General features: G+C 39.7%; 1 protein-coding gene across 3 annotated transcripts in view; it reads right to left on the bottom strand.

The window, feature by feature from the left end:
• Window positions 1-22,784, bottom strand: part of SV2C (synaptic vesicle glycoprotein 2C) — a 113,248-nt gene that overhangs the window by 46,825 nt on the left and 43,639 nt on the right. For all 3 annotated transcript variants that reach the window (XM_020804019.3, XM_072992665.2, XM_072992666.2), the window contains exon 3: window positions 9,011-9,191. In XM_020804019.3, coding sequence (XP_020659678.3) covers window positions 9,011-9,191 — 181 coding nt within the window. The remainder of the gene's footprint in view (window positions 1-9,010; window positions 9,192-22,784) is intronic.

Raw genomic sequence — 22,784 nt, 5'->3', positions numbered from 1 at the left:
GCTTTGAATTAAATTTTAAGAGATATTTTGTGCAAACTCCAGAAACCCTGGTAAACAAAATGTTCATCTTCTCACAATGGAGGCGACAATTCTCCTGAAAGTTGACAAACTCAAGAGGCTGCCTTGATATATTGATAGTTTATTCCATTGATAGCAAACAATTATCTTCATATCCCTATTATATACTGACTTCAACATACGATACTGTTACTTGCTCTACCCTATGGGGAGGGACACATACAAACCTGAGATATTCATGGGACCCAAATAATATTTAGGAGCCACTTCCTCCAGTGCTTAAGTGTTTATGAGGCAACTCTGCATGATATAACAGATCATGAACCCATGTCACAGCATGTGATGGTCAAACATAACAATGTACAGTGGTGCCTCGCATAGCGAGGTTAATCCGTTCCGGATTAACCTTCGCTATGCGAAAACATCGCTAAACGGGAATAAAAAAGCCATAGAAACGCATTGAACTTCGTTCAATGCTTTAAAACTCACCGTTAAGCAATGTTGTCCCATAGCGCCACCATTTTCGCACCCTCGGTAAGCGAGGGCAGGGCGCAAAAATGCGGCGCGGACCTTCCGGCGGCCATTTTGGAACCGCCAATCAGTTGTTCTCCTGGCTTCGTTATGCGATATTCGCTAAGCGAAACGCTTAGCGAATATCGCAAAGCGAAAAATCCCCATAGGGGCCATCGCTGAGCGAATGCTCCAGCGATGGCCCAGAGCGCCTCGTTAAGCGATTTCATCGCTCAGCGAGGCGCTCGTTAAGCGAGGCACCACTGTAATATTGTTTGTAATATTTGAATGCTTGCAAATTTGCTCAACCTCAATTTAAAGTGCTTCTTCTGACACTGTATGAAACAAACAGCAAACTCCTACATAAACTTTCACTCCTTCAGGACAGCAAAAAGGTCAGCAAATCTTTTATCAGTATTCACAGAATACATGGGTCTTCACTGTATTTTACCTAGATATCTTCTTCTGTGCATTAAAAACTTTTCATTTTGTATAAAAAGCCTAATTTTTCTTGCATAAATGATTGCTCTCCAATGTCTTCTGCAATGGTCCTGTCCAGGGCAAGAGGGGAGGCACCTCTCTGCTCCACATCCTCTGCAGACAGCCCCCTGATGAGTCCCAAATCTCCTCACTCCTGGTTAGAAGGATAGGGGTTCTACGCCTTCGGCAAGATTGCAGAGAACCTCAGGTCTCCCCTTGCTTCACTCTGCCCCACTCCAGTGCTACCCTACTCCTCTAGCCATCACTGCATCTTCTATTTTGCTCCAACTCCAATGTCCCCATCTAGGCATCTTTCCAGCATCAGCCCATCACTGGGTAACCAGCTTGCTCATGGTGCACTGCAGTGCTAACCTATGGGCATGGCAGCGCCTGGCAGCCCTGTCAGGTCTTTGTTAGCAGCAGGCTTGAAATATGTCAGTTAAAAATGGAATAAATAAATGAATACTAGGAATCTTTTTTAAAAAAAGAATGAATCATGTCATGCGGAATTATGGTAATGCTGGAAGCGAACTATAAATATTTATCACTTGTAAACTGCTTACATTTTTACTAAACAGTGACATTTGGCACAGAAAGCAACAGGACAAATTTGTTCACAAGTACAAGTTAGTAACTTCTAAGGTTTTTGCCATCAACATACAAGAAATGTGGAATGGCTCCTAATCAACCTAAGCTGCTCAACCCATCTGAAATTAAACCTTTGATTACCGTAAGCTTCTGAATTCAGATGTCACCGGTGACCACAGGGCTTAAGAAAACATGCAAGACAACAGTCATAACTATTTTAAATACTGTGGCCAAAACACTTTTGCCAAATTCCATGGGCATAAGGATGATTGCTGTGATTGTTTTCTGTTTTGTTTCGTTTGCAAGTTGCCAGCCTTCTGCCATACACCCAGTGAACAACTGAATACCCAATACACAGCCCAGGCGTAGGCATCGATCTGTTTAACCAATCCCTTCTCAAGCCATGCACAGACTCATGGGGCCCAAATGTGGTTCCCCATACCCCAGCTCCTCCATATACCCAAATTTATTTTTTAAAGGACATTCTTCAAAACAGCCCCCTAGGTTCTGTAAGGATATAAGGACCAATTCTGCCATGTCATAACAGTCAGCAGTACCTCTGTGCTCCATTGCCCTAAAATTTAAGCTTCTAAAAAGATTGCCACTAGAGGGCACAGGGGAGCTTTTTCACACAGACATAAAGGACAGTAAATAGAAAGAAGCATTTACAGTATAGGGGTAGAGATGCAAGGGGGTATAGTTTTCTGAGGATCAGGGCTAGATGTGTGCCACCATTTGGAAGGTGTCCAGCCCTGCTCTAAATTTTTGTAGGCCATAAAACTGCAAACAGAAATTGGCAGAGATATAGAGGGCACACTTTTGACAATTCCCTCCAAAAGGGATATAGGAGAAAGTCGTTTATCAAAAATGTCAGCACAAATTTAGTAACTTCAAAGTTTGTGAATGAATATGCAAACCAAGCCACAGTTACATTTGCTCTCCTCTGAATTTTGCAATAAAGTTTACTACATAATATTGTGGAAAGTGAACACATAATTCACACATTACAGGACATGAAACTCAAAATACATTACAGAGACAGAAATTCTTGGGGAAATACAAAAATATGATTGGAGACACAGGAGAGAACAGATTGGAAACAAAATTAAGACTGGAAATCAAAAGAAACGCCAGAGGCAACAGATTAGTCCTTCCTTACCCTTCAGCTCAAGTACCTGATGGATTGTCTTTTTCTCTTCTCCCTCCTGGCTCAGCTTGTTTGTTGTTTAGAAATTCCTATTCATCTGTCCCCTTGCCAATTTCCACAGGCAGAATGATATGCACACAAAACAGCAGGTGCAGATAAAATTCTTATTTAAGAAGACAGCTCTCCTACCCTCTTTCATATCTCAGTCACTCGTCTGTTTATTTAATACAAAAACATATCCTATAATGGTAATTAAATCCTCACCTCACCTTCTGTAACAAAAAAGGTCTTCTCATCATATGACTGATACATATCTCCTGAGTGATATATACCTGGAATATTGGAGTGTTCCTTCACATAAATTGCAATTGTTCTCTGCTCAAGAATTCTGTTTCAAGCCACATCTGCCAATTATATTTGTATGGTACAAGAGGCAAACTGTACTGTGTGAAAACAGCCACCCTTTCCAAGTCATTCTCCCTGCTACCATTCAAACAACCACATCAGAATTGCTGTCATCCTTGAGAAATTACTTTTTTTACATTGTACTATTTTCAGGCACAATTAGTGTCCCCCCCTCCTTTAAAACAAATCTTCAAGCTTCTGATTCTGATACTGGTACTGTATCATGGGCTGTGGAAGTGACAACAATGACCGACTCCTGGAAAGTAATTTGCAAGATCTGAGAAGGTGGCTGCATCTCTGGAGAAGAAAGACTGATACAGTAATGGTGGAAGTCTGAAGGAATTTATACTTCCCATTTTCCTTTCTTTGGCTCCTCCTGCGGTACAGACACCTGGCATTTCAACTTGGAAGAGGAACAGCATTTAACATAGAATGCCTGTGGCCAAATTAGAACAAGCAGAATTGGACTAAATAGAGTCACTTAAGTTTGATTAAGGTCATATAGAGGTTCATTGTGTGATTCTTATGCTAGGATGAGGTCGTTTCTGGCCAGGAAACCACCCTGCACCTCAAGTGACCCTCCTCAAGATCTTCTTTCACTTTAAATTGAGAATTTTACAATTGAAAAACAGGAAGCTTTCCCTTTAAATCTTCCTTGGAAGAAAGACAAAGAAAGGAAGAAAGGCCAAAAAATAAAAAGTCCCATTTGTTTTTAATGGTTGCTAAATGATGCAGCAAATCAACAATGCTTTGACAGCACTTAATAAAAAAACTTTCAAAGCACCACTGATACCTTAACAACAGTTAAAAACAAATACAAAAAGTTTCTCAGAATAAGTTTACAGTTCAGCGGTTTCTTCAAGGGACTGCCTGCCAGCTGCTCTGACTTGATTCCAGCGATTTCTCTAGAATCGAACCAAAATGAAGCAATCCTGTCTGCACCTTAAAAACTGTAACCTCTGACAGGGACCCAGAAGAATGCGGGTAGGAATGCTCTAGCAGTGGTTTCCAATCTTGTATCCCCAGATGTTCTTGGATTAAAACTCCCAGAAGCCTTTCACCACCTCTGCTGGCCAGGTTTTCTGGGAGTTGTAGTCCAAGGGGACCCAAAGTTGGGAACCACTGCTCTAGGGAGTGGGCTGGTTCACCCTAGCAATTGTGTCATCTGATTGCTGGCAAATCCAGCCCAGCCCCAGAGTGGACCAAAGAGCTTTTAAAGGGGGAGTGGGTGACATAAACAGGAAACAGAGAATTTGGGGGGGGGGGACACAAACAGGGGAAAATGTTGAATTTCTTTTTAAATGAAGAACAATGAAAGAACAATTGTACTGTTGCCACCTGCTAACCAAAGGGGAAAAAAACGAGGATAAAAGGGAGCAACTCAGGCACAGGAGAGACAGGGGATGGAGCTGCCCCAAAAACAAAGCTCTGTAAGCACAGAAGATCCCATAGGTGTGAGTCACTGAGACCATCAAGAAAAACAAGAGTTTCTGCCTACAGAGTATTTGTATTAGTTAGCTATTCAGTTATTATAAAGATTCAGAAACTTGTATGTGGGGTGTGTTATATTGAGCAGTATCAGATCCCTAACAGGGTTTTTTCTCTATATATTCGCGAAGGCTTTCACGGCCGGGATCTAATGGTTGTTGTGGGTTTTTCGGGCTCTTTGGCCGTGTTCTGAAGGTTGTTCTTCCTGATGTTTCGCCAGCACTCTGTGCTCTGAGCTCTTTTTTCTCTCTCTTTTTCTTAAACTGCATTTTATTAAATTTCACACAAGATAGAAACAAAACAAAACAAAGAGAGACACAGAGAAAAGGAAAGGAAGTGGTTCACAAGGGGGCAGACCAGTTTTACAATTTCTTCACTCTGTAACATTTTGGGTCTTCTCATGATTTGTTAATCATTCTTACAATTACTTCTTCACTTATTTTTAATAATCATCCCAATATTTGTTGCATGCATGAATGTCCATACCCAAAGTTTTAAGAGTCTATAGATATCTATATATCTTATCAAAGACTCTAAAATTCAAAACTGTATGGTATTAATTCATTTTTTTTCCTGTCTAGCAAAAAGTCCAATAAAGGCTTCCAAGTTAGTCTAAAGTTCCTTAATGCTTTGTCCTTTTATAAGGTCTGAGAGTTTTGCCAGGGTTTTCAAAGTATGAAGCCAATTTAAGCCCCAGTCCTACAAATGCCACATGCATCCCCAGTGAGCTTCTATGGCCACTGCTGGGTCCCGCTCAATAATCTGGCAGGAAACCTACCTGCCATATATCCTTACCTGAATAACGAGTGATATATGTTATTCTTCTACCTTCTCATTAATCACAACTATTGCTAGCAACAGCTAAAATTTATACTATAAATCGTAAAAGTGACACAGAGAGGGAGCATCATTTCCCAGGCACTGACAAATCTGCTGCCATGCAGCGGTGTAGGAGCAGGAAGAAACAATGATCACAATATGCCTTCAAAACAAGGGACTCTGAAAACATCTGCCTTGTTCTAAAACTCTGGGAGACTTTTTGGACAGACACTCAACTCGAAAACAAGGTCTATTTATTCACACACGCCTTATTTTAAAAATAAATTGTATCTTTTTATTTTTGTCTGCACATTGCCTTGGTGACTTAGTGGCAAATGCAGCAGTAGGAGCAGAGGGTGGATCCTATGAAAACAGGAAAGGGGAATACATAATAGCAATACCACTATAAAGAAGGACTTCTGGCACGCTGAAGACCAAATGACAGAACATAAGCATTATGCTTTATTGCAGCATAAGCCTTCTGCTACTGCATCTGATGAAGTGGACTTTGTCCCACAACAGTTTAGCATCACACTACATCTGTGAGGCTGCATCCTATACACTCACTTTCTCTCTCTCTGTGGAATAACACAGATCTGTTCAGCAGGCCTTGTATCTCAGGATACACAGACAGAATTGTAGGTCTGAAACAGGATGGTGGCAGGATTGTAGCATCCAGATTAGACCATAGCACTGACTTTTAAGGTACTCCCTTGCTTGTACGGTAACAAACTAAGACAACCAGCTCTCTGGAAGCCCATTTCCAAAAAGAGTGGCTCTCACAAGAACGCTTCTGCACTACACACTTCAGTGAGGAAGTTTTGATTTTTGAACTCAAATCAGTTGTAAAGTTAAAGACAACAGGCAAATCCTGTTGTGTAAATTTATGCCAGTGCAACCCAGATAGGGTGCCAGAAAGGATTAGTTTAACCTAAGGGCAAGTTTTCTGTTCTACCCACCCCTGTTCTGAGGCTTCCTAGGGCTGGTCTGGGGAAGCCTTTGGACATGGGATGTGTGTGAGCTTTTAACATTAAAAAAAATCACTTCCAGATCTTCACCACCAAGATAGGGAATGCCCCAAATCTTTATAACTTGCAAAAAAGAGAGAGTCCTTAATGACCTCTTTGTTTGAAAAGCAAAATACATATGCATATATGTGTGCACACAGACATAGTAAGCACAGGGACATCAAGTTGACAATACGACAATCTCTTTGACTGAAGCAGAACTGTTATATCTTAAAATTAGATCTGTAGATCTGAGGGTATGCACAGCTTGGCTATTTCCAGTTGTAAGCTTTATGGTATAAACCTTTTAAATAAATATATAAATGGAACAAAGAAGATTTCAAGTATTTCAATAATTAAAAGCTAGGTACTGTATTACAGAATGTTTCAGGGGAAATTGGATAGACAGACTATTGACTAGATTGGCGAGAGGGGAAGTAAATTAGTACTATGAACATCATGGTGTTTAAGATGAATTCTTGAACAGAACCTCCAGTTTGAGTGGAAAGGATATCTGAATTACAACTTCATGACAGAAATACAGAAGAATGTGTTTTCACAAGAAATTAAATATCCTACGTCAATTAATGCAAGAGATTGCTTTCAAAGTGAGAGAGGTAGCTTGTATCTTATACAACATGGCAACAGTTATACATGTGGATATGTTACTTCATATCCATCATTACAGTTAGGCTGAATTTATGGTTCTTCCAAAGGCATCCTCAGATTGCTCAGCTCTGCCTTTTTAAGACAGAAAAATAGTTCATTTCTCAGAAAGAGAGATTTGATTCACTGTGTCTTCTCCTGTTCTTAAAGAAACCTGCACATTCCGTATGTTGTTTAAAGAAGAATTCCAACATGACGACACTGTTGAAGACGAGGTGGGAAGACAGAAGCCGAAGCTATCCCAGCTCACAGAACACTCCTAATATGCAGGAAATTTTAAACAAACACTAATGATAATAAAAATAATGAGCCATCAAGTCAATTCTGACTTACGGTGACCCTTTTCATGGTTTTCTAGGTAGAGAGTACTCAGAAGTGGTTTACCATTCTCTTCTTCTAGGGGCACTTCTGGGACTGTGCAACTAGAGCAACAGTAGCTGGCTCTATTCACAGGAGGTACAGTGGGAAACTGAACTCTTAACTCACACTAGGGTGGCATAAATAACATCCCTCTCACTGTTTGCAAAGGAAGGGAAATCAGACAATACCATGCACCCACAGAGAAGGAAGGAAGGAAGGAAGGAAGGAAGGAAGGAAGGAAGGAAGGAAGGAAGGAAGGAAGGAAGGAAGGAAGGAAGGAAGGACGGGCACTGATAATCTATCCATTCCATCTTTTCAGCATGGGCCTAGAAGGCTTTAGATCTGTTAGAGACTCTGATGCAGAGGTCTCAATTTTTTCAGAAGGCCTAGTGGAGTGTAGATAGATTTTTAACACTTTTTTGAGAGAGAGAGAGAGAGAGAGAGAGAGAGAGAGGATTGAAACAACGAAATAAATAAGTAGGGCAGATTTGCTAGCTGTTCATGGAAAACAAAGTATTTATGATTGATTTAATAATAGGAGAAAGGATTAAAATACCATCCAAATACATGAAAAACTGATATATTCTTCATTGAGAATGGATTAAGAAACAGTTGAAATACATAGCTGGAGGTAAAACTTTACACATCTAATATGACTGAAAGAGAAATTACAAATGCATGATTAAACAAAATGCTTTTCATGTGGAAACAGAAGATCTGTAATAGAAGGTGTTATCTTAAGGGAAAATATATACTAATATTGGGCTGGATCCATTCCAGACTCAAGTCACTGATATCACTCTGCCTACTCTAGCACTGGAAGTCTGTATTTAATCCACCATGCAAGATTTTCTTGCCAAAGACTGATAATATAACAAAGTATTTATTGCTTATTTATTTTATGTATGTATTATGTAATAACATAAATAAGTATAAATATCACAATAGGGGATCTCAGCTCTTTGTATCTATATATTCCTCCATAACACTGCTTAAAAATATTTTATGGGATACAATGATGTATGTGGAGGTTTACGTTCCTAGCCACATCATGGCCTTTTAAATATCCCAGCAGATCAAGTGAAAGAAATGAATACTCCAGGTTTTCCACCATTCTTTCCTTGCTGGATTCCATCCTGATCCCAGGGCAACAGAGGAGAATCTGACCAGCACTGTACCACAAGGAAGGGAAAAACCAAGGCAAGAAACAACAGGCTACCCGCCTGTAATTGTAGTTCTTCGGGTGGACCTCTGTGATTCACACCCTGGGTGATCTGTGCCTGCGCGGAGCCTCATCGGAAAGTTCTAGACTAGAACTTTCCGATGAGGCTCCATGCAGGTGCGGATCACCCAGCGTGTGATTCAGGGGCCATGAAGAAGAGCACTGTTTGATACCCATATACAGTACCCTCAAATTTATTCTTTTGAAGGTGAGTTGGGAGCATTGGTTAATAAGCTTTCCCATAAAACAGGAAAATGTAAAGTTAATTAAAAAAATTAAAGATAGCAAAGGACTGCTTACCCAAATCCAGAAAGTAATCGACAGAAGAGAAAGAAGCCATAGCCCTGGACAAATGATGAAAGGAAGGCAAAGAATCCATTGACAGACATGCATATCAGAAGAGACTGTCTCCTTCCCACCTTGTCTGCCAAGCCTCCCCAGAAGAATGCCCCCACCATCATCCCAAGGTATACTATGCTACCTGCAACACACAAAAAAAGAACAAGTTACATTATAAAGAATGCATAGCTCTTGATAACAAATCATATCAAATTGTTGCTCTTCCAGTCTTGCAAGACATGGTTTAATTGTGAAGGCACAATACCTAGAGAATCCTAACATATATGCAAATACAAATAACAACTACAGTACAGCCACTGAAACAACTGCTGAATGATGTCAGCATTCATGTAACTCCTACTTCAGTTGGAACTCACAACTGAATTTAGGTCCTTGCAGCACACATTCCCAAGAAGTTAAGATAGACAGCTCACAGATATAGCATGGGCAGCTCACAGTCTCGCAGGTGAGGACTTCAACCGACCTATACAGAATGACCCTTCCCCTTACCATTAAAAGCAGAGGCCGTGAATGCATTGCAGATAGCTAATCTGCATACCCATTTATGGAGGAAACAATAGTACTTTAAATGTACATATTTCATGTGGTCTTACTAAAAACATATTCAAGTTAAAGTTAGCTCCAAGAAAGCAAGACAAAAGACAAGCAAATATAGACTTCAAGTTCCATGCTGAACACACAATAACTTCTACTTCTAGAATATGTCTTTTTTATATAATAATTTTTTAATTTTATTTTCAAAACTATTGGGTAATGGGGAAGGAATACAAAAGGCAAAGGGCAGTGGGGGGGATGGAAAAAGGGGGGAATAAATATGTCTTAAGAGAATTTCATTTTCTTTAGCTAGACGGTGGTTTCTCTTAAATGCACATACTGTATAAGAAAATATTTGCGATTGCCCATGCAACAGAATCAAGACAAGTCTTACAATTTATGTTCCACAGTCACAAAAGTAAGGAACCACAGTTATTTAGATTGCAATTCTATGTCTGCTTACCTAAGAATAAACCTCACTTCACTCAGTGAGGATTATTCTAGGTAAGTAAATTGACATAGTTGTTTAGTAGACTTATCAGGAAAAGGCACTTAACAAAATGAGCTGGGAATTTTTGCATGTGCATATGTATATGCAAGACTTGGCATCTAATTCTATATTAGAGAAGGCACTGTTAATTGTATTTCCTCTCACTATTTCATGCAGCACTGGTTCTTCAAAAATGTCCTGTTCAGCAAATGCTTGCTGGAGCAAAAACAAGACCCTTCTCTTTTGTGACCTATTTATAATTTGGTTCAGAGCTACTAATAAATGGTGGCATCACTAATGAACTACTTCTTAATAAACTAATTTCTATTCTGAGATTGATAAATAATGGTTTCCTCTCCTTCCCGCCTCCTCTTTCAATAAACATGAAAAAAGAATCCAATAATGAGAAGAAAACTGTAATTAAACAAGCTTCCAAACAAAAACAAATAAACAAACAAAAAATCCAACCAGAACCAGAGTGGGGGACAACTCAAAATTGTGCCAAAATTGCACAGAACAACAAGATGCAATAAGAAAAGCATCAGGTACTGCTTTATTACTCTACCCATGTATTTCTAAAAACTGACCTAGTCATGCACTACTCAATTCACATGTTGATGTGTAATTGACAGAGCTATACTGCACCTCTTTGCATTGCTCCCATGGTCCCATGCTGTGCCAGCCTGATCTCCCCAATATACAATTACTAAATAAGATTTATCTTGGATAGTAGTTTCCATGTCATGAGCAACTCTCTGTAAGAACAGGTTCTTTAAACACGTAAGTATCTGGATTTCATGACGTACCTTAAAGTAAGCAGATGCTGTTCACATATAAGTGTTCCTTGGTGCACATCTACAGAAGGGCAGTTCTACAATATACATCATTTCAATGGAATTAATAGGTCAATAAAATGTGAGCACTTTGCCAATGTTGGAGCATGGCTCTACTGAAATCTGTTGCGATAAAGGCACTGGGGTTTCCTATTCAAAGAAAGTTTTAAATGTTTAACTATATCACCCAGAACATCCTAACCAACACACTCATTGTCCATGTCCAAAAAATATCATTACTGGTCCCTTGTATGTATGCAGTATGTGAATATGAGGGAGGCGGCTCTTTTCCCACATGCAGAAGAATATAAGAATATGTTATATACAGTATGGGTATCTGCCAAACTACACTTTTACATGAGTTGTTCTATTTCGAAGAAAACTAGATATGCAGAATGAGCACACTGCATATCCATTATGGAAAGAATATAACATAATAACCAGAAACAGTTTTTTTTTTCATATAGGGATATAGGAGAAAGCACATTTACCATCAAATTTTCAGCTTTGTGAGCTGTCTGATTTGGGGCTGCACAGCAGGGTTAAGATTCCCTCATACTGGAGCCCTGATCGCCAAAATATATCGCCAAAGTAGCTATTAAGTTTGGAAGGAAAAACTTAACACCTCACAGCTTGATTCCTGCAAGATTCTCTGGTCCAGAGAACTTTCTGCTCTAGCGTATCTACATACTAATTAAGACAACACAGGGTTCTGCTGATGGAAACAACATGTGTGGACCAGACCTTAGCAATATTTCCAAAACTCAGAAATACATTAAAGGTCCCTTTTTTCCTGTACCCCTAAAGAAGCAGGATGAATAACTTTTCAGTTCATAACTGTTCACTGTTTCTATTTGTATAAAATAAGCACTTTTTCTCAAAAGGGATGACTCTAGTTACGAAATCCTTTACATCTCTGAATGCCTTCAAAAATGCATGGAGTTGGTCTTGCATTCTGGTTGTTTGAGAATTTTGTCTTCAAACAGCACTATCAATATAACTGGAAAGACACACAAGAACATCCATTATGTGTGACAGTGTGGGTGGGTGGGCTCCAGAAAGACCAAGCCTGAAAAGAAGATGGAGATTTGCAAGGGAAGATAGGGTGGGTAGCCTGATATAAATCGACAGAGTTCCAATAGTTCAAGTTTCTGTATCAACAAGAAACCGCAGAAGTGGAAAGAATATTCTAAATGTGGACTTGTTTGTTCAGATAGGAAAAAGGAACAAGGCTGGCTATAACCAGTTTTCTAGACCAGTGGTTCTTAACCTTTGTTACTCAGATGCTTTTGAACTGCAACTCCCAGAAACCCCAGTCAGCACAGCAGGTGGTGAAGCCTTCTGGGAGTTGCAGTCCAAAACTCCTGAGTAACCCAAGGTTAAGAACCAGTGGTCTAGACAAGAAAGGAGAAGCAGGCTAGCTGAAGCCACGTCTATGGCAGATGGAATAAACTGTACACTGAAAGCAAGCATTCCTGCATGGTAGCAGATTGTATCTGCCCAGGAAATCAGAGTCTGGCCGCTGCTTGCCCACAAGGGAGTTCTATGCCTATAAGAAGGAAGACCCAGGAGGAGACAGGTGGGCTTCGACAGCACTGCAACGATTTCTCTCATCACCCTTGTTGAGAGACTGATTACCTGCAAGAGAAGGGTCTTTTGGGTATCTGTGTGAATGGAAGTATGAAAGAGAGGCATCTTGGTACCTTTTGTCTTATGTCTTAACAATAAATGTTACATGACTAGTGCTTAACTCAAAATTATTGGTGTATGGTCTTCTTGTCAGTAGTCTGGCTAGGCTCTATCTCTCTTTCGTCTCTTGGTCCCTCTCCCTAGGATATAAAGAACAGTAACCCATCTCTCTCTCAATATATAATTGCATTAATATATAAAGTCAGCATCAACTTTGTAGCACATAAATAACATAATCTTAGGCATCCAGTATAAAATTCTTATTGATTTGCTCATTCTAGGAAGGAAGAGTTGCTTAACTATATTTAGCTGCAATTCCTGTTTTTCTCATAAGTATTTGCTTTCTGACTTATGAAACAAGGCTCACAATGTACAGTACTTTATTTATTATTTATGAAATGTTCCAATAAGCTCTGGAAAATTGGGAAGCACTGGCCCTCTCCCATGAACAGCAGTATTCTTTGTATGCGGCAAAAGGAGTGGATCTAGCAACATCACTCTATTTATCTCACTCCATTCTGTAAATGTCTCTGTTGCAAAATCCTGCGCATCATTTTACTTGCAATGGGAAATTCATGCAACAGTCCTAGAGTTACTGGACTCTGATATCTCCTGTCCAAGGACCTGGATGTATATTAAATGTTTCCAGTCTGTGGGACACTGTTTGTTTTCATATCTGGCAGCAATTCTTGTTAGGATTTGAGAATGGCTTTCACTTCACTTTCTCAAACTGCAGGTTCATGACAGGCTATGTCTTTAAAAGAATGTCATCCTTGTCTGACCAGGTAATAAGTTCTTCTCTTAATCTAGTCAGCATCCCAAATCAAGGCTTAGATTTTCCTTTGATTTCTTGCTCTCTCACTTTTCTTCTCCTGTTGTACTATCATAATAATTCTCTTTGTTATCTATGCCATAGTCAGTGAAAAGCTGTGTTGAAGATCCTAATACTATTTTTGTCACTTTTTGTCTGTCCTGAACAATTTTAAAGGGTTCATCAGTCAATTATTTAGGCTTTTTTCTTCTTCTTCTGATTAAAAAGCCAGTCTTTTTGGATTCTTCCATGATATCTCTGGTTTAAATCCATAGTTCTTCTGGTTCATGGTCATTTGATTTTAATGATTCAAATCTCTTCTTTGTAGAGTTCAAATTCATCAAAATGCTATTTAAATTAGATGTTGACACTATAATTTTACAGCCATAGAAATGTAAAAATAATATCTGTCTCTGGTCATTTACTCCTGACAGTTAAAACTGCCCACCAGTTTTTATGAAGATGAAATACGGCATCTATAAGACAGAATTACTGAAAATGAAGGTAATGCCAGGTAATGATTTGAGGTTCCTGACAGGTTCCTTTTTGTACTAGCATCAGACATATTATTTTGACGATACCTTCTCTTATCCAATAGTTCCCTCTGGCATTAGAGAGAAAATCCTAACTGACAAGCCTGAGATAAAGCATATTTTGTTAAGTCTTCGTAATGCCTCTAATGCCTGGTTTCACTTTCCTCTGCAACTGAGGTTCCTGTCCACCACTACCAGACTTTTGATGTTAAAAGCAGCAACAGCATTCACGTAGCTCTAAATTGACCCTGTCATGGTAACAAATTGGTGTGACTCTGCAATTTGAAATGCATTCTTATGGCAATGCTCCAGGCTCAGGATGATTATGAATAGTACATGTGACTCTATAGCACAGTGTTTCCCATACAATGTTCCAGGATTAATTCCAAATTCACAAACAAAACTGCTAGAAAGGTTAATTGGCCACAGGATCATTCTACAGTCATAGTCCCACATTAAATCAAAACACTTCTTTTGGCAAAGTGGGAAACAATATTAATGATCTTAAAAGGCTTTATAGGTTTCAAATATTTTTAAATAGCTTTCAGATAATTACTGTAGTTTTAAGTAACCTTCTCTATGACACCATCAGTCCATTAGGTTTTCAAAATTTCCAGACAGCAATACATCTTATTTAGCTATTTTAGATGAGTGCAACGTACCTGTTTTCCTCAATTACAGCCACTTTTACCCTGGAAGTGTGTGCACCCCAACAGACCCCCCTCCCCCAGTCCCAGTAACTATGGGCTTCAGCTCAAATTCTTGGCTCAGAATAGCTTTTATTAGTGATACACTGTCATTCCCCCTTCCTTTTCCCAGAGTCTCACAGGGCTGAATTACAGTCCCTAACCCCTTGGGCCCCACATGCCAACTTAGGAACCCAGTTAACTTCATTGCAGGTCCATGAAGTCCAGGTTCTGGAAAGCAAGGAGAAGAGAGCTTAGGCCCAGGAAGTCAACATTTTATGGAAGGCTTGTATAAATTAGCAAAAGCAACTAGGCGCTGCAGTGCATCACTACCCATCCCCTCTCTCAGCATGCCTATCCCTTCCCTCTGCAGGGCTCTTGCAGTGTCCAGGCTCATGTAGCCTTATCCAAGCCTTATCCAAGTCTAGTGTCTGACTCCTGTTAGAAGCTAGCCAGGCAAAGGTAGACAGCTTCTAGCATTCTCCTCACACATCCTCCTCTTCAGAAATAGACAATTACCCTCTGCCTTCCCAGTCCTTCCTTTTTATTCTCCCTGACCCTGTCTCCTCCAGCTGCCTTTCATCAAAGAAATTTCTCCTCTTCAGCTGCATCAGTTTGATCCTGAGGAAACCTACCTTCTTGCAGGCGTGATCTTGAAAAAACATACCCGCCTCCCAGTTGCCTCCTACTTGTGTGCTGGCCAGACAGCTCGCTAGGCATGGACATCTGCACTCCCTCACAAAGCCCTATATTGCACAATAGCTGATGGCCCAACTGGAGAACATGTGAAATATATTCTAGGGATGAAAAGCACACTTATTAAATTCCTTCTTCCTGTTTATTCAGGGTATCTCGACCCATCAAGATACCTCAACAAGGAATATTAAAGCTCCACAAGAATCTTTAGCTTCAGCTGGAAGACAAGCGAACAGCTTTTTTCTACCACCCCAATTTCTCTATAATTTTGTACACAAAAATCTCTGGTGCTTTTTGAGAAGTGCAGATACACATCAAGCATAGGACTAGCTGATTGTTAAGTAAGAAACAGCCACCTATTCAGCACTTCAGATTCTTACATTAAGCTTCAGTTATCCTGGTTTGGATTTTTGTACAAAAATGGGGCCCTATTCTCCCCCAAAACAGCAAATTTTTGCAAAACATTATTGTTGCCAATGTTAGAATTCTATCAAGAGTGCCAGGAATTCTTAACCAACCTTGTCTGAGAAAATATTGTACTTCCTTGCCGTCATGTGTAAGGATAAGGCAACTGATGATTTATATTCATGTATTAAAAGAAAAGTAGGGGAAGAGAAGTGGAACTCAAAACAGTAGCATGTGGGAAGAGAGCTAAGCCCTCATTTCTCAAGATCCACAATCCCAACAACCCCCCCTATTCTCTCAGGAGGAAGTTGCCATGGATGCTATTTGGTTGTCATCTTTTGGGGGGCAACATTTTTATTGTGCCCATGATGCATGGATAAAAAATTTAAACCCTGTGAGCTGTGTGGTGCCATGGGATGCAAAATATTATGAATAGATGATACTATATATGTCTACGGCACAAAATATTTTCTGTAGGTGAATAAAAATCTTTGTCCTAGTAGCCAACATCTCTATCTCTCTCAGATGTCAAGAAAAACTTACTTTTAATGCTTCCTGCTAAGAAAAAAAATTCTTTTGCCAATGGGTCAAGTAAAAGCTGACACTACTGACTGTGTTTATTTCCATCAACAAGACAACCTGCCAGCAGAAGTAAACACAAGACTTACTTAGCTATCAAAATGTGTGTATCTTGAGAAAGGAAAAAATATTCAGTGGAACTAAGGTTATAATCCTTGCCCTCAATGATACCAGTAGCATAATGCCAGCTCCAAAATGCTGTACAATAGTGGGGAACAGAAAGCAAATTTAAATCTATTGATACAACACCAGAATGATTTGCAGGAGATCAGCAATGGTTTCTGATTCCCAAATATTCAACAATAGTGCCAACAAAATGAAACATCCCAAATTATAATTTTATGCATAAGTGGGAAAAGAGAGAAAGCAATAAGTAATTGTGTGCAAGAACTGTAAACTGTTTATGTTTGGTAATGAGAACAATCTGCTGGCCTTTGATTGCCAGACTTATTGTTCTAGTAAAAAGCAAAGCAAAGTGTGCTGCTTATATACCTCCCCATAGCACTTAAAGCACTCTCTGGGTGGTTTACAAGTTAATTGTGCAGGCTACACATTGCCCCCCAGCAAGCTGGGTACTCATTTTACCGACCTCAGAAGGACAGAAGGCTGAGTCAACCTTGAGTTGGTTGTGTGGGATTCAACCCCAGGTTGTGAGCAGTTTTGGCTGCAGTACAGCAATTTAACCACTGCGCCATGAGGCTCCTATAAAAGAAAGGAAGTAGGACCTGCAAGCTTGAAGTCTGGCTATTTCTGTTTCACATCACAAAGTTCATTGAAATTCACTGCATTTCACCAGCAAAGTTTAGTACTCTGTTCATGTTTATGTATACTTACAGAGATACAAATATACATGCATTTATGTAGTTAAACTTTTTTTTGTTTGGGGCACCCCTATATAATGTCATTTTCTTATCTTATTTCTATTCCTTTCAATTTCTGAAGCTCCCCTATAGAATTGTGTGTGTTTTAAATATATTAATGCAATTTAAAATCTCCATAGGAGTCCCACTGATCTAGACAAGTAATCATCTGAAGATTTCAAGTCTGAAGTGGCAGAACACATGCTTGACACAAAGAACATCCCAAATTTATTCTCTAGTCAAGCATTATATGACAGATCGTGACAAAGACCTCTGCCTGAGAATCTGGGAATGACTGCAAATCAGAGCAGACAAGACTTGACCAGATGAACAGTGTGACTTGTGATATCAATGAAAGGACCAGAAGACATGGGTGAATGGAGCTATACCCAGCCAACACACTCACACCTGCCTCCTTACTACTGCAGCACACACCCGTTGATCTCATAGTTTCACTCCACTTTAGGAGGGGTAGGAAGAAGATAGAAGTAATAACAGGCTGTTATCCTTGGCTCCTCATAACATTGGTGACTTTTCCTTTCACCTCACCAACTACAATGGGCAAAACTACTATTGTGTTAACACTTGTCATATATTTGAAAGTAAACTTTCCAATGGTGCTAACTCCCACATTAGTGATCATTGCAGAAAATGTCGGGCTTGTCCCATTATGTCAAGTCTCAGAAAACAGGGCCTTTCATGTCAAAATGTTCCTTCTGCAGTTTATTTCCTTTCTTGGTTCAGGATACTGTATATGTATTTGTGTGTAGAGTTTAGCACCAGAGGTGGGCATGAACTGCTGGTTCATCCTTTGGATTAACAGGTGTTTGGTGCTTTCCAGTCCTGCCTGAGTGGGTATTTGCCAGAGAAGGCAGGGCTGGGAACCAATGAACACCTGTTTGCCCAAGCTTTCAATTATTTGTTTTTTCTTTTTTCTGTTCTTGTCTCTTCAATGGCAGAGCTGTGTTATGGAAAAATAATGGGAAGTGGTAGTGTTCAGGAAATATTTTTTCTCCTCTTTTCCCATGGCTTAATCCTTTAGGATTCTTCCAGTTTTGGGGGGGGGAGAAATAAAGATATTATCATGACCATGCCTGCCTGACTGACTACAAAGGGGAGAGGGCAGATCAGAATATAAATAATCCCTTGCTACTTCATCTCCTTCCCTCTTTGGATCTCTTGTTACTGATGCAGATACTGATATGTCCCACACTCTGAAGGTCACCAGAACTTCAGGGGTTAAAAAAAAGTGTGTGGGGGGAGTGAGAGGCATGGGAATTGATCCCATCTGGAAGCTTTGCTGTGTTTATAAGTGCATCTGTTTTTTAAAAAGAATATGTGAGATTCCTTCAGTTGCACTTCTGGGAGACAGAGGGGATTTAAATAAAATTAAAAAATAATCATTTAGCTGTTCCTTCAGTTCTTCTTTGTTTAGGTGACTTCAGAATAATAGGCCATTGTTAAATGGCCGCTTACCAGATAAGCCCTCTAAATATTTTCAATAATATTTCATAATGACACAGATTTAGTAAAGGATGGATAGTGAGAAAAAAACACAGAAAGTATACATAACAATGGATGTATGAAACAGGCTACAACTACAATGCATGAAAGTGTGATTTTTCTGAGAATGGTAGAAGTTGGGAAATCTGGAAGCATCAAGGAAAATGCAAGCGAAGCCATTCTGCTTCACATTCAACAACCTGACAGTTTTCTGTTCTAAAGAAAAAATTAGGCTAAATTCAATCTGAAACAACTACCGTGAGCTGAGAAATAGATTAAGAAAGTTATCAAGCACTTTTAGTAAAGGTAAAGGCTCCCCTTGACAATTTTGTCCAGTCGTGTTCGACTCTAGGGGGCGGTGCTCATCCCCATTTCCAAGCCATAGAGCCAGCGTTTGTCCAAAGACAATCTTCCGTGGTCACATAGCCAGTGCGACTTAGACACAGAACGCTGTTACCTTCCCACCGAGGGGGTCCCTATTTATCTACTTGCATTTGCATGCTTTTTAACAGCGAAGTTGGCGGGAGCTGGGACAAGCGACGGGCGCTCACTCCGTCACGTGGATTCGATCTTACAGCTGAAGATCTACAAACCTTACAGCACAGAGGCTTCTGCTGTTTAATCGGCAGCACCACCATGTCCCTTGTGCTCCCACGTACTCACTTTTAGAGAGTAATATAAATTTCATCTAATCTGTGCTAACACTTTTCAAGAACTGGAGGCAACTGTTATCAGTACATACTTTTAAAAAGCACTATCTAGTCTCCAGCATCAGAAATGGCACAAGAGGCAGGACTTTGATTTGTTTGGAAGTTGACTGTTGCACTGACTGCATCCATGTGCTCAGCTCCAAGCACTCGGTGCTGACAGAGGGGCTACAATTGGGAGTAACTGCCAAGTGCTGAGAAGTGAGTCTCCCACACCTGGGGAAGGAGCTGCACTGAAGAGTCCCTGGGAGCTTGTGAAGAGGAGTTTACAACAGTGAGGCAAAACTGGGTCATCTTGCATGGACATTTAGGAGGGGAGTTTAGATAGCCTTTTACAGGAGAAGAAACGCGAACAATGAAAGGAGCTTTTCTATTAACCTGCAAAATCCACGGCACATTGATTTTCCTCCCTGGCAATGTAGGAGGCTATACCTGCTGTAAGTGCAAGCTGATTGACTTGCGAGAAAAGAGGACACAGTAGCTTGAAGCATGCCTCTCCTTTTCTCATCAGACAAAAGGAATCATTTCTCTATACAGCAAAGCAGACTCACAAGGAAAAGCAAGAGAGTGTAAACTTCTCCAGGAAGGAAGGTGTGAGACAGAGAACGAAGGCTATCAAGAATTATCTTGTGTCTTTGAACCTACAGAACCAATATCAAGCCCTTTCCACAGATAATGATTCTAAGCTACTAGAACAGGGACCGCCATGATAGGATCTCCCTGCAGACAATGATTTTAAGCTGTTGGAAGAGAAGAAGCAGTCTCTGGCCTTCCCCACAGGCAGTGATTAAGAGCCACTGGACCAAGGACAAAAGTCTTGGAACATCCTTATGGACAGTGATTCTGAGCAACTGGAACAAGGAAAGTGGCCATGAAGGACACTGTGCTTGAAAGGATTGCCAAAAGAAAGAGGAAATGTGTGTTGTTAGTTGAAGATTCCCTACTGAGGGAGAATGAAGCAGCAGTTTGTGGACCAGAAAAGATATCTCAGGAAGTATGCTGTTTGATTTCCTTTAGAATTGATCGGTTTGTTCTCCAGCACCACAATTCAAAGGCATCATTCTTCAGTGGTCTGCTTTCTTTATGGCCCAGCTCTCACTCTCATACATCACTACAGGAAAAACCATAGCTTTGACTATTCGGACTTTTGTTGGCAAGGTGATGTCTCTGCTTTTTAATCTCCTTGGGGTATAGATGTATAATGTGTCAGAAAGCATGGCAAGAATCATCAAGCCATTTAGCTCTAACCTGGTTAGGGAGAAAATTATCTATGTCAGTTTCGGCCTGGTTTGAGTAATGTATCTTTATCCTGGAACCTCTCAATGAAATGGAGGAACTTGAGATCCAAAAATCCAGAGGCCTCAGTCCTGCCACCAGAATGCCATTTCAAGGCCTACCATGAGCAGAAGTAATTCAAGCAGTGGCCTAAAGCTCCTACATGGCCCTGAATCGGTCCTTGCAAGTGTTGATTTACCGAAGTCCCACTGATTGTGCCTCCATTTGGGACTAACAACAGGCTATAACCCAACTAGTCTACAGTCCAAAACTGACCACCACTGTGAAGCTTTCTGTGAGAGTGCTAAGGGCTGCCAGCCTCCACCAGCAGATAATACTTTCACAGACCTTACCCCTCCTGTCAGTATACCTGGAGATTAAGATAGCTCTCACAACACTATTCTTTTTAGTGCACTCAGTTCTTTACAAATCTGTTTCAAAACAGGTCTTTGATCTGGAATTATTAAGCGGCTTAACAAATGTTACCAGTGAAACTTGTAATAAAAAATTCTCATGTGCCGTGTTTTTCTTCAAGAAGGTGCATATTTTCTGTACACTTTTATGTTTAAAAACTTACACTGTCAAGTCCCAAAATCTTAAACTGTTAAGAGATGAGAAAATAAAAAAAAATCTAACATTTTGAAAAATGAGGTTTTATAAATCATGATTTATCTAGCTAGGAAGAGTAACTAAATAAGAAGACTGTGGAGAGTTCAATGTTGCGTTAAGAGCACCAGTTTTGTTTTAAGAGTGGATGTGATCCTTAATGATTTAAACTCTGATATATGTCCAGCCAAGGAAACTTAGACCAAGTGGTACAGACACATAAAATGGAGACAGCAGCCAAATTAAGTATGCAAAATCAACAAGGCTTACAGACTTTTTCTACCAGAGACATTCTGAACACATTTGCATTTCTATGAAACATGACAACTGGCTAATTGAATTATAATTAAATAGGTACAGGGATGAAGTCATGATGCTGGTACAGAACAAATAAAATTTTAAGCATGTTGAATATAGCTAGAGTAATAGTTCAAAGAAAACAACCCTTATGGATTACAGTTAATTTTTCTTTCTATTCTGTATATTGCATAGATTTTTATGTACTTAAGAGATGCGTAATCTACTTGTCTTTCCAAGAGAAACGTCAAAGCAGTTCACATAAGAGGAATAACAGCATCATAGAAATGAAATATAACATTAATACTGATTAACACTAAATAATATCAAATAGAAAAAAATAATTAATTAAAAAAGCAACACGGTAATGCAACCACATTTAAAAATAAATTAAAAATTAAAAGCTGAAGAGAAAAACAGAGCAAGACAGGAGAGGAAGGGAGGGATTTAAAAACCTGGGTTGGAATCTACCTAGGTTTCCTTCACAGATGGAATGCATCTATCAATAGAACAAGAAAAAGGACAATTTTCAGTTTCAGTTGTTCCAGAGACATCATCACAAAACTGCTCTTCAGGCTCTCCCAACCCACTGATAAACATTTGGGAAGGAAGACGGAGACATTCCTTTCCATTCTGAAGCCTTCTAACTGTGGAAGGAAGACAGTTGGATTCCATTCTACATTTTACTATGGAATAAAATAAGACATCACAGAAACAGTACTATTTCCAGAGTACGTATGGTCGGTTTACCAGCACTGAACATAGCTGGCCAATGGAGGAACCAACGTAAAACGTGGTCAGAGTCAAATTATTATGGCTACACAGTAATGTAGCCATATATTTTACATAAGCACAGCAAAAATCATTCTACAACAAAATAAAAAGATAGGGGTGACCCAAACAAAAAAATTATAACCACAAAACTGGATCTCAGATTAGTACCACATTTGGCACAGATATAGCAAAAAAATCTGCTGTTGCTCTGAACCAAATTTGCAGATGTTTGGGCACAGGGTTTTCAAGTTGTGAGTTTTTGAAAAGTAACACTGTTTTACACAACATAAAGACACAAGAGACCATAGATCTACAGCTGATAGAAAAGAGATAAAATATGTGGATAAGACAAAATTTGCATACCTGGGGGGAAACCCCTCTGTGGGAGGTGCTTTTTTTTTTCTTTTAGGATGATGAAGCCATTCATGGCTCTAAT

Source organism: Pogona vitticeps, chromosome 2 (genome assembly GCF_051106095.1).
Source record: "Pogona vitticeps strain Pit_001003342236 chromosome 2, PviZW2.1, whole genome shotgun sequence".
Lineage (NCBI taxonomy): Eukaryota > Metazoa > Chordata > Lepidosauria > Squamata > Agamidae > Pogona > Pogona vitticeps.
Note: the sequence above shows the minus strand (reverse complement) of the source record. Positions and strands in the feature narration are given on the sequence as shown.